The 12,935-nt window shown below is 41.1% G+C and overlaps 1 protein-coding gene across 1 annotated transcript in view; it reads left to right on the forward strand.

The window, feature by feature from the left end:
• chchd3a (coiled-coil-helix-coiled-coil-helix domain containing 3a) overlaps window positions 1-12,935 on the forward strand; it is a 90,539-nt gene that overhangs the window by 19,825 nt on the left and 57,779 nt on the right. The window contains exon 5 of the mRNA XM_042511231.1: window positions 8,883-9,063. Coding sequence (XP_042367165.1) covers window positions 8,883-9,063 — 181 coding nt within the window. The remainder of the gene's footprint in view (window positions 1-8,882; window positions 9,064-12,935) is intronic.

Raw genomic sequence — 12,935 nt, forward strand, 5'->3', positions numbered from 1 at the left:
GTTAGAAAGTTGGGAGATTATTAAAACACACAGAAAAGTCCTTGAATCCAACCCGATTAAGTCAGGATTGCGTCTGGGGAGTTGTGATTCTTCCTTTAAAATGTGTCTGAATCAGCAACATTGCAAGCATTTCCTGACTGCGCTTGCATTCGCTGTTTCTTCATGATATTCTTCCTGTAACTCCTGCAAAAACATTGTACACTTGAGCAAGACTCCTAGACAGAATGATTGTTATCATGATAATGATAAGATGATAAAAATGGATGGAGGAAAGAAAGAAAGAAAGAGAGAGAGAGAGGTAAGCAGATCTGGTATAGGTGGAAGGCCCACCATCAGCCAGTTTAAGTGTGCTGCAGGGGCTTTAAAGGTCAATTTCTACACTGGGTTGTGGGACTCTCAGGGATTTGTACGCTGCAAGGAAGCCAGGCTTCTTGTTTGCTCTGAGGAATGATGCGTGCCAAATTGAGCTACCTGGACACAAGTTGAGGCTAGATCACCCCTGGCTGGGTTTCCCTGGTTTGGTTGTTTCATGTTCAGAACAGAAACACCTGATGATTCAGGGTTCATGGCTGGCGATGTGATGTACCACAAGCTGTATCAAATAACTAATGATCTGCAGAGCAGCTGTTGCTCTTGGCAGAGGATAGTAAGGCATTTGTCTTTAGGGTTTCTTAAAATTGTCATCACTTGTCTTTCATCTTTGTTTCTATTTCTTGGTTGCATTGAACTTATTCCAATTTTGTAATTAGGGTTTGGCAGTCCCTGATGGCAGTCAGTCATTGACCACTGAGCCCACCATCACGATGCCCTGCCCCATCCGTCTGTCCGTTTTTTAACACCAAAACCGGGGGACTGGTTTGCCGTGTCTCTAATGGCTTTCATCGTGTGGTCGTTATCACTGATCAATATCTGCTCACATTTAATGAGCTGAAAGTTGTTTTTGTGACAAAGCAGTGTTCCAAGTAATCTAAGTTACTAAGGTCTCGGTTTCAGTTTCCATGTTGACCCCCCCCCCCTTTTATTATTGATGTTATAGCAATAAGGATACTTGTGTTTATAATGATAGTAATAATTGTGATACTCACTGTAATAATCAAGCTAATATATTCCTTATTTACATAGCACTCTTCACAAACAACTTCACAAAGTGTTTTATAGTCATGAAACCAGAAAATACAGACTATAATTACAAAGGAATCACCATAGTAACCACCTCGTGCACCCAATCAACCAGTTACCTGCCAACTTATGTGAATCCAGCAATCCCAATACCCTAGCTATGACCGAGAAACACACAAGTAACCATAGAAAACCTCACAGCAACCAGCAAATGCCCGTCTGATAAACCCTAGCAACCACCTACTGCCCATCTAGTACCACATTTCTAACAGTGCAAAACATGCAAACATACTCTAGTTATACCTTGCTAAACACCCAGAACAAACGCAACCACCTTACAATGTCATAGTGATCATATAGCACACCATATATACTACATTTATGTTATATATTTTTCAAAAATATAACAAAAGCCCTTACGTTACAGGAATACCTGCACACACACACAGCCTTCAAGCCCTCAGGCTTCTGCAGTGAGAATATTTCACACCTTGTTCATTTTGGTGTGCTGCTTTTCCTTCTCAGGATATATGTAAATGTGTGTGATGTGATCATCTTAGTGTTTCACTACCTGCATGAGTAGTTGTAATTCCCAGCAAAGCACTTTCTTTCAATTGATGGCTCTTGCCTCTCGTAAACCTGGTCATATTGTTGTAGAAGTGCTCACATCCCCAGTGTATAAGGTCATTTAAAGTGCAAGAATAACAGTCATTGAAGTGTAAATACACTGTTTTGAAATAAAAGAAATCAGCATTTTTCGGTACCGTAGCCTGCCGCTGACCTGTTCAGTAGAACAGTAATGGTTATTGACTTTGTCCAATCTCCTCTGCAAATCTTCAGTATATTACTGAAGTTGGTCTTCTACAGAACAGATGGAATCAGTTAGATGGAGTTCAATACAAACATAAAGTCATTTTTAATATTATCTCAGTGTTTAAGCTCCATAAGACGCCCTGATAACCGTATAGAATGATAACCATCAGGCCTCTCAACTTATTCAGTGCTACTTAGTAGAGGTGCTCTTCCTCTTTCAGTGTATAAACTGTCTTTATGTTTGGAGTCTAAGCTTTATGCACTATTTGAAGACACAAAGAAGTATTTTACTGCTGGAAAGATGGCCTTTTGTTAAAACTACGATGTCTGTGCAGTGGAGAGACACAAATACTTTTGAAAATGTTGCTGCATAACCAGAAAAAACAGAGATAAATGACGCTGTTGCCAAATAATAAACGCTGCCACTGGTCATGCAATACATTTTAGGCGAGCAATCGGCAGTGCAGTAACATTATCATGATTCACATTTGATTTGCGCTCCCCATTTTTACTGCTTGATTGGATTTTGGTCAGAGTTTGAGAGAGAGAGAGAAAGAAAGAGGTGGGTCTGTCTCTTGATACACTTCTATACTCTTTTGTGTCCATGGTGGCGGCATGGCTGGCAAGCAATATGGAAATGTGTAAGTACAGCCAGTAGTATGAGCAACAGCCCAGGAGAGCCAGTGACACTCCACTGGATGACGTGGTTTGCATTAGTTTGGTTATTGGTGTAGTTTCACCGTGGTGGAGGAAGGATATCTAGGATCTTGTTAAATGGAAGGAAGTTCACCACAGTTAAGTTACACATACTACTCACATTGTTTTGATACAAAGCTGGTGGAAAATCAGCAAAGTATCCCTTTAAAGGTGAGAATAACAATGATATCCACCTCTGTCAGAGAGCTTAGCTGCAGTACTAAGAACACTGCAGTTATCTCTTCATATTTTTGGGCAAAGTAAGGGGAGAACAAAAATGCTTTTATGTTCCTTCTGCAGAGCTGGGGCTCTTCTAAATTAATCTTCTCACTCCACTGTCCTTTGTTTCCCATACACTTCATTATAACTCTGTCCCAGAATTTCATAGCACACACAGTCAGGTGTGATGTGTTTATGTGCGAGCTCATGTGTGTGAGGGAGAGTGCTTAGCTCCATAAAATATTCATAGGCAGCATTCAGGGACATTATTCCTAACATCAATATTGCATTGGGCCTTTAAATGCCTTTGTTTCAAGGCACTTGGGCCGAGTTTGCGCGGTTATGCAGGTCTGTCGGAATCCATCCTGCCAGGCAGACTGTATTGAGACACATCTTGTGGGGATGACAGGTAGACAACAGGATGCAATAATAGGCGATGAGCTGAGGGGAGATACGGGAGGTGAAGAGGTAAAAGGGGAGGAAAGGTAGAAGACATGAAATTGTAATTTCCTTTGTTGTAATATTTGTGTGAGGGTAATGATATTTGAAATGATTCTTTTAGGAGTGATAAATTATGATTGCCTAATGGATTTAAACTGGCGTTTGCTTCATTTTTGACCATGTCTGCTTTTACCTTTGTTATTGGAAAGTGTAAATATGCTTGGGTTTGGCCCCTGTAAAAATTTTTAAACTGGTTTGATATTAAGAGCTGGACTGGTGATACAGAACTGGGTGTCACACTTGACTCAGAAAGACTAAAACAAAACAACACTTTGTCCCAATAGCAAATAAGTGTTTGATTATCAAGTTGCATCCATAGTCTGTGATAAATAATGGACATTGTTAACAATTTGCCCTCAAACAATAGTACTTGGTGAATTAAGAAATGGATGTCCAAGTATTTTATGCCTTATGCCTTTTTTCCCTTTTTGTTCTTTAGGAATTGTGTCTTTGTGTTTTGTTTTGTTTTTTTTTCTCTTTTTTTTCATCTTTTCTCTTTTTTACTCATTTTATTGCATCTGTTTGTCGCACGTTGAAGGTTTGTGATCTGCTGGTAAGATGGTGAATCTTGTGTGTATTATTTTGATTTTATAAATAGAATTAAATAAATCAAATGAAATAATTAAGAAAATAAAATAAAGTAAAATAAATGATGTAGCTATGGTGATGTCACCCATTGTTTTTCTTTTGGGAGAGGATTTCCTTAGTCGATGTGAGGTTCTAAGGGCAGAGGGATGTCGTGTGCTATAAAGCCCTCTGAGGCAATTGTGATTTGTTATAATGGGCTTTATGAATAAAATTGACTTGACTTGACTTGACTTGTAATGAAGAATCGAATTTGGCATTTAGCCTGTTGCTTTCTTGAATATTTGGAGCCAGAAGAAACCATATTTGGATAAAAAGCAGGAGCTGTGGAGGAGCGAGGGGTGGATCTGTACCATCACCTCACAGACAGCCTGTCACTCAAGCAGCCCCGCCCTTAATTATGCAGCATCTCAGCTACTCAACCTTTACATTTTTCATATAAACCGCCATGGATCCCTCTCAGTTTTAGAAACAGTCTCCTAAAAATAACTTTAAATATTCCAAAGTGCTTTATTTAAGGGTCATCTCCTGGAAATACTTTTCTGAAAAGACAGACACAGCCCTACCCACTTCCACTCCACTCCTTTCCAAATTAATGCTACCTCACTGGTTCTGTCTTTCCATCTTTCTGTTTTTAAGGCTCGACCCACTGAGCCATCAAAACACAGGCTACTGGGCCAACATTATCCTCTCTTTCTATCCAGTACCGGGCCAAACATCATCCACTTATCTTCCCAAAAACATGATTTTTTTCCCCCCTTTCCCTTCATAGGTGCTGTCTTTTTCCTCTCACTGTCTAACTCCATTCTCCATTCTCTACCTCAAAGCCCCCCTCTCCTCCCCAGTGCCAATCTTCTACAGTCGAATGAAAAATGCCTCCAATATCCCAGGGACAGGGCAATAATGACTGGAAAGCAATAGAGGTGAAGCAGACAGATAGCATCCAGCTAGTGATAGCAGTCTTTGCTTGGGTTAGCACTTGTGAGGAAGTCAGTTGAGGGACTTTTTTGCAAGGGTGTCCATTTCTCTGCCCCCCCCCCTTCTTTCACTCTTCCAGGTTGTAGCTTTTGTTCACACTTGACATGTTTCAGTTTACTTTTAGGTAATAAGTAAAGCTACTAATTCTCTTTTTCAAGACAGAATATTTACATTTTTTTAACCATTTATTGTAAACCTTAACAAAATCAGATTTGGTATTTTTCTCTTATTTAATTTGACAAAAGGCCAAAAGAAGACTTTCCTCAGTGCTTACCCCTTTTTATCGTTATGGTTCGACTTTGCCTGATTCAATTCTGCTTCATGGTCTGTCAAGTTTGTTCTCCATTACGAAACGAAACGGGTAAAGAAAAGACGCTTTTGTATTCCTTAGTGTCAGTGTTGCTGACAGCTGCATTGGAGAATGCTGGAATCATCAAAAAAATAGATATATAATAAAAAATAGATAACATTAAAAAAAATTGCTTCACCAAAAGCGAAGGGAATTTCCCTCTCTATGTATTTTAGCAAAATTTCTGCTGGTGTGTAACAGTTAATAGGGGTCCCCTCTCAGTTCACTACACAGTATGCACATGGAGCACCTGCCAAGTGTGAGGTCGAACAGATGGATGGTTGTCAGGAAAAATCAAAGGACAAACAGACAGAGACTCCTTCCGATTTAGTTAAATTTTCTATGCACTTGCCATAAAGGTCCACATTTTCTATAAATGGTACTCAGATTGTTAAAGCTGACCCACATGAGTACCACCAAAGTCCATTTCCAAAAACCAGGTATTCTGTCACTTCTTTGTTAAAGTAGTAGCGATAGCAACAGCTAAAGCTTCTTGACTAAAGGTAGCTTAGGTGCATTAGCAGTGCAGGCAGGCGTTGATTGTGGGGAAATGGTGAATGTAAAAGGCCATTAGGAGGCTCCCTGTGTGTGTCTGTGTGTGCGTGAGCTGGAGCCCGATGATGGATGGAGTGTGCTGACGTGTGCAGCCCAGTGGACTGTGAGACTGGACATGGCTGGTCTCCCTCCATCTCTTTCTCCCACTCTCTGCCTCACTCCCTCTTTGCTTCACTTCCTCAGGGCCAAACATGTCATGTCGCCACTGCTCACTCTTGCTACTTCCTCTCTCTCTTTTTCTGTCTTTTCCCCGTCTCGTCTCGCTCTCCCCCCTCTGCTCTCTGACATTTAGTGGTGTTGCGGGGCAAATGGCAGCTTTAAGACATCAGACATATTTTTATTAGAACCAGCCGTCATCTGCTCAAAGCCACAGGCATGGCATGGTGATCAGTTAGACTCGTCTGTCCATCAAGACTCCTCACTGTCTAGATTTTGGGTATAATCACAGGTGAGTGAAGAGATGAATGAGATTTTTTGAAATGGAATAAAAGATGAAAACCCTTCACAGTGACAGATCAGTAGGTGCTTGTAATATCAAGAAAAGCACAGCCAAGAGGAGAGAAAGGCACAAACTGCATCTCTGCGTGTTGCCACACTTGACAACCACGATGACGCTCTTAAATAATTATAATGAGCAAAACACAAACCTAACGAGGCTGTAAATGAGTCATGCATTTAACTTAAGTGGTTATAAATTTAAAAAAACAAATGTCCCACCTTTAAAGGTATAATTTGCAGACTTTCAACTAGCTTAGTATCTTAACAATGTGGCCAGTATGTGTATGAATTGTGGGAAACTTTTCTCCGTGTACCCAGACATCCTTGTTGCCTCCCAGTGAAACTCTGCCAGATGATGCAAATTGATGCAAAACACGTCATCTGGCAGAGTTTTGCTGGCTCTCCTCACTTTTAGCGAACACTACAGGCTGTACTTCTGCATTGTCGTAATGCCCGCCACCTATGCCGCTACAGCGGACACAAAAAGTATCAAAGTAGATCAAGAGACCAACCTGCATCTTTCCAGCAGTGAGATGCTTCTTTAAAGTGCAACTTTGAAAATACTTAAAGCAAAGGAAGCATTTCAACAACTGTTGTGGTTGTTTCCAGTAACAACTGATGGACCATAGATGTTTGAATGTGAAGGAATTTCATATTGCATTTTCCTATCTGTACAATTTATCTCAAAACCAGTCACCAGCCTACTACTCATCCAGGCTGTCTTTCAGGGCTCTCTTTGGATTTTTCTTAGATAGAAGTTTAGTATGATCCCCGCCATCTTCATTCAGTCTGCCGTAATTCACTCAGGCACTCGCTCTGTCTTTTCTGTGTTTATTCTACCTTGCCACCACTGTTTGATTCCTTGCAGAGGAAGACTTTCAGGGTTTCAGGGTTTCAGGGACGTTCCTTCTCTTCTCCAATCAAGCACACTGTCGCCGAGTAAGGAGTGCGTTGCTAGGCAACTATGAGAACCCAGTGACAGGGTTCAAATCGTGGTCCTGTGTCTGCAGAGAGCGTACTGCCTCTGTCTATATCACTGCTTCATTGGATTGATGATCCTTGTTTGGGGAAAACAGTCGAGCTGTCTATTAGTTATAGTCATACCATTCTTGAATGTAAAGTATTTGGAAATGATATAAATTGATTTGGACTGTCTGACAGGTGTCAACTGACTCAGTTTTTCTTTCTTTTTTTGACTTCTCATTGTTGCCCTCTCTCTGAACACTGCGGAATAGCGTGGACACGTGTATAGATGAATTTGACATTAGGTCTGAAAATCAATAAACAAGTATATTGGCCTATATCAATGCTTCATTAGCACTGTAATTGCATTTGTGACCTTTTAATTCTCTTGGGAGCCACTGCAACATTGCAGCATGCAGTACAACAGGCATGTGATTGTGGGTGGTGCTATAAGCACTTGGCTTGGGTGGTATCACAGTTTTATGGTATACCAAGGTATTTCTAAATTCTTAAGTTATGATTTTCAACACTGTCTAAAATGAAGATGCTCCTCCCTCTATTAAAGGGATACAGAGATGCTGTAATGAGGTTTTGCCACCAGAGGTCAGTCTGTACTGGTGGAACGAACAGCTAAGCTGAGAAAGATGGTGACTGCAAGTGGGGATAACGTTACAGGACAAGCAAAAAAGAAAAATGCCTCATAGATCTCCGAGCCAAACAAATAAATATTACTAGATGCAGAATCATGAAGATATTGTCACATATAACTTCAGCTTCAGATGACTTCTTATAACTAAAAAAGCAGTCTATTAGCCACAGGATTTTATCCAGCTGCCAGTCTGCCACCATTAACAGCACATCATCTCCATTCAGCCCACTGACGTGCTAGTGTCCTCCGCAGCAAAAAGTGTCATCTGTTCTTCCCACAAGAATCTATGGAAGGACACTTTTTTCTGTTCCATTCATCCTTCTGTTTTTTTTTCTTTTTGTTACTCAAATATCATCATATACTGTTAAAGCTGGTGAAGTTCAGGAAGGTATGAAAAAACTGATACTGCCCAAGCCCAAGAAGTGCCAAAGATACTCATTTAGTTTACCAAAGTATTTCTGCTGCGCTAAAAAACTTACTTTCATATATCTATGAAGACATTCACTATCTGTTCTTAACAGATTATCATTTTAGGTAATTTAGGTCTTACAATATTATGCATTCAATATGTCAATGTTTATTTCAGAAGTTTTTAGTTTCAAAGTAGCTTCATTTTGGTTGAAATTAAAGAACCTGCTAAAGTGAGCTTATGGTTCACCACATGTTGTACTAAGGCAACACAGAGACACTTGGGTCTGCAGTGCAGTATGTGGTCCGCAACATATGTGCACAGCATATTTTTGTGCACGGAAAATTTGAGTAGCAAGTCATGCATTATTGAGATAGCTGTAGGGGAAAGAATAGTGAGTAGTATATACTGTAGTCCTGAACAATGTGGTGCAGTATTATTATACCCTGAGTCTGAAGTTAGATCAGGTTGTGAAGTATTTTTGTACAACATAAACATAACATTTGAAATAGTTTTGTTTTAATTAAATAAATGTTGCTGCTCCACAGGATCGAATCAGAGAAGGCCCGAGCAGCAGCCCAGGCTCAGGCTGATGCCCAGTCCCAGGTGCAGGATGAAGTGTCCAGGATTCTGTCTGTGGAGCGGGCCGTGGCCCAGGAGAGCATCCAGCAGGCTGTGATAAGAGAGAGGATCGCCACTGAGGATGAGAGGCTCCGCGCTCAACTCTATGTAAGTCAGCTTATAAACATACGCACTGATGCATGGCAGCTACTGTGAACTTTACCATCTTATTTCATCTTGTCAAACAGTTTCATACATTTTAACATTCAGCTGAATAAATGTTCACCACAGTATCAAACAGATTTTGAACATTTTAACTGTATGACCTTGCAAGCACAGGCTCGCTGATGAGAGCAATTTTTACATGAAGACAGGTCCCATTTTGCGTTCACACGTTCCTGTTCTATCACACAGACACACAGAGGTGAACCTATTTGCAGTAATCGACAGGTCAGGCCTGGTACAGTGACAAATGTCAGGGCTGTGAGCGTGTGAGCATTGCTGTGAGCAGTAAGTCATAGAACGGTCATGACAGTGTCGATACTCGCACCATCCCTCAGTGCACACAGGAAATGTAACAGTTTAGCTTTATCTACATAATGCAAACTCAGAGCACAGTTAAAAGTTATTTTAAAAAACAAATAGCATGCAAGCCTCTCCTTATCCACATCTTATAGCATATTTTCGTCTTCCTCTGCCTGTTCGTTCTGCTGCATTTTAAAAGCTACCTTTATTTTGGGCAGCCTGTGTCTTTATTTCCCGTAAATTGCCCTTGTAAACACTGTCAGATGAGCGTTTCTTACTACACACACACACACGGAGGCAGCGTATTGTTTTCAAAAAGAAAACACATTTTCCCTTGAGTGAGGCTGCTGTTTACAAACCTATGCTATTGATTATATAGCTCATTTCACACGCTCATCGCCGTAATAGAAAAATGAATCATTTTGTTGAGACAGAGAGGGAGAAGGAGAGGAGCGTTGACATGATTCCACGCCGCAGGACAAGTGTATGAGGGATCCCTCATTTGGAACGGCGATCAAAATGAAAGGAAGAAAAGGCGGTGAGAGAAAGAGGGAGAGGTGGTGAGTGAGGGAGACACATGATGTGATGTGTTATTCCCCTCAGCATCTGTGAAGAAAGCAGTTTCAGTCATAGGTTTTCTGTAATTTAATTTCTGTTGTTTTTCATAGAGAGGGAGACAGGACAAATGAGAGGAGGAGGGAAGGAAGGGCGAGAATGTTACACCTGCTTTGTATCTGTAATATATGAGCTGCATTGTGGGTGGTGGTGGGTCTTACTGAACCGTCAGAGGAGAGTCCTTGTGCGTGTCATTGCCTGCATGCTGCTGAAGCACTAACTCCTTGTACTTAAGAGAACTTATCCTCCTATACGCTGTGGAGCTTTTGCTCGTGGCCCCTAGGCTAACCCAGGGCCATCATCAGCCTTTGAGAGTACAGATAGCAGCACTTCAGTGGCTGTGCATTCAATATGAGACTGAGCCCTCACACTGATATACAGTCTTTGTTTCATTCTTTTTCTGTAACTCATATTTTCATTGTAAATCCGGTTTATAGGCTCCCGCCACTTTGTCTCTACATCCTTAAAGCTGGAGTAGATAGTTTTATTTTGGCAAAAAAATAAACTCTGATTGTGATTCAAGTGGACTGAGAGAAAACACCTCATTAGCTCTGTTTCAGGTTTTAGAAAATCTAGCCTGTGATGGGAAAATTTGGCCAATTATGGGTCATTTCAGAGAGAGGCCATTCCTATCGGCTGGTCTACAAATGCACATGCATGTGCAGGTTCCTTTGGTGAAATCTTGATTCAATGGTGGAGAATTCTGCAGAGTAGTTGCAATTTCAGCACTGGCAACAACTGCCTAGACTGCAAAGCAACCCAAAAAAGGTAGACAGACGTATCAAAAAGAGAGTCTTAAAGAGAGACTGGCAATAAACAAAATAAAACAAGTGACAATATCGCTTAAAGATAAAATAATGACAAAAATAGTTTAGCCTTCTGCTAATCAGAGCTAAAGGCTCACATCCGAGGCTTCAAGCTGATATGTAGCTAGTGTTAGCTAAGCAATCCACAGCATTCAGGAGCAAGATGTAGAGATTGTGAGGTTGCTATCTAGCTAATTCTTGTGTCATTTGTGGTCTGATTATAGATTGTATATAAAGATAGACAATGCATCCCCACTTAGCCCCACTATGCTAAAGTGAACCCAAAATATCCCGGTTACCGCCGCTGCCATCTTGAGTTTTTGACATGTAGTGGGCGGGCTGTACTGCAGCCAGCCACCATGGGGGATCAAGATGTTTTGGCCTGAGCTGTTATGCCGTCAATCTTTATATACAGTCTATCGGTTTAATATTTGAGGGAGAGGGTGAGGAGGGGCTGAGCGAATGAGCTGTGCATTTTTCTACAATGAGATAAGATTAAATAAATCAATATATGGGAAACACTGGGTTACTGTATGAAGCATGTGCACGTGACCATGGTCATCTGGTGGGAGGGGCTTAGGCTACAAATGGGACAGCTGCATTAGGAGGGTGTATGTTCAAAATCAAGCTTTTTTCTGCTTTTTCCAGATTTCTGGCAACACCCACTTTTAAGCAAACACTGCTGCAAAAGAGTCACTGTCAGAGGGTTTCACTGTTTTAGAAATGTGTGTGTGTGTGTGTGTGTGTGTGTGTGTGTGTGTGTGTGTGTGTGTGTGTGTGTGTGCGTGCGTGCGTGCGTGCGTGCATGTGTGTGTGTGTGCGCGCGTGCACGTGCCTGTGTGATAATTTCCTCAGTTTGAGCATTCTTTTGGAGTGCTGGAGTTTTAATAGAATCCGACGGGTTATCAGTGGAGGCGTGGAGGCGCAGTGCCGTTCGTGCCACTCATGTAATTGTCAAGTCAGACGCTTCCTCACAGCCACTGTTCTTTTGAACTCGAAATGGACTTTTCCATTTTTTAAAAGGCAGCCTCTCGCCCAAGACGTCTTCCCACCCATTGTGATTTCACTCTGTGTTTGTCCGCTACCCGCCGTGAACCCATCTTTGATTGAACATAAAACATGTTTTTAAGGTCTTTTGTGTGTATGTGCCTCTGTCTCCTGCCCGTCTGTCTGTCTTTCTGCCCCTCTGTGTCTTAGTGTGAGACTTTATTGGTTTTTTTTCTCAAAAAGAAAAAAAGAGCTACTCTGAAGATAATCAACTCAAAATATGAGCATCTATACTTTTTGCTCAATTTCATATGAGGTGTTTTAACTACCCCTCTACTTAAACTAAAGAGCCCGTCTGCATCAGTTACCCAACAACTTACATTTACAAGAACATAAGCATGGACAATTGGAAGGTGAAACTGGTTGTGATCGGGGAGCAAAGTCAATAAGTTGATCGAAAGAGAGCTCCAGGGAGAGGTTGTGGTTTGCGGTACTAAGCACATAATCTGGTGGCAGATAGAGCTTTCAGAGGTGATTTGTTCAGTCCTTTTCCCCCAGTAAACCTGTTAACACCTCATGTTTTATCTTAAAGGCTACACTGTTGTGTCCTTGAGCAATCTATACATGATGAAGTCTTTACTACTTTTATACTGTTACTTTTATACAATATTGAACTTTTGGGCTGAAACAGCCTACTGTTTATGTTAGCTTGACGCTGCAAAAATGCTCAAGATTTCCATTGTTTTCTGTGTTTTGGAAAAACGGTGCATAACTGTTTCAAGTTGGCTGTATATTTACAGAAGTTTGTTACGATGTAGGTGACTCATAAAACCTTCTTAAGTTGGGAATCTGCTGTATGGTCAGAGCTTCTTTCTGACTCAATTGTGGAGCCGAACAACTCACGTGCGTGTTTTTGAAAGGGGGTATCATTACTTTTACTGACCCATTTTTGCAGATATTGACTTTTATGCTGTTTTTGGTACCTTTGCCTCATGTATAAACTGTACCTCTGCCTCTGAGCTGTCAAACAAATCTTTATTGACAGTTGTCAAAGCCAGAACAGCTCGCAGGGCCCGACGGGCCGTTTTATTTTACACACACAGTGTG

Source organism: Plectropomus leopardus, chromosome 22 (assembly GCF_008729295.1).
Source record: "Plectropomus leopardus isolate mb chromosome 22, YSFRI_Pleo_2.0, whole genome shotgun sequence".
Taxonomy (NCBI): Eukaryota; Metazoa; Chordata; class Actinopteri; order Perciformes; family Serranidae; genus Plectropomus; species Plectropomus leopardus.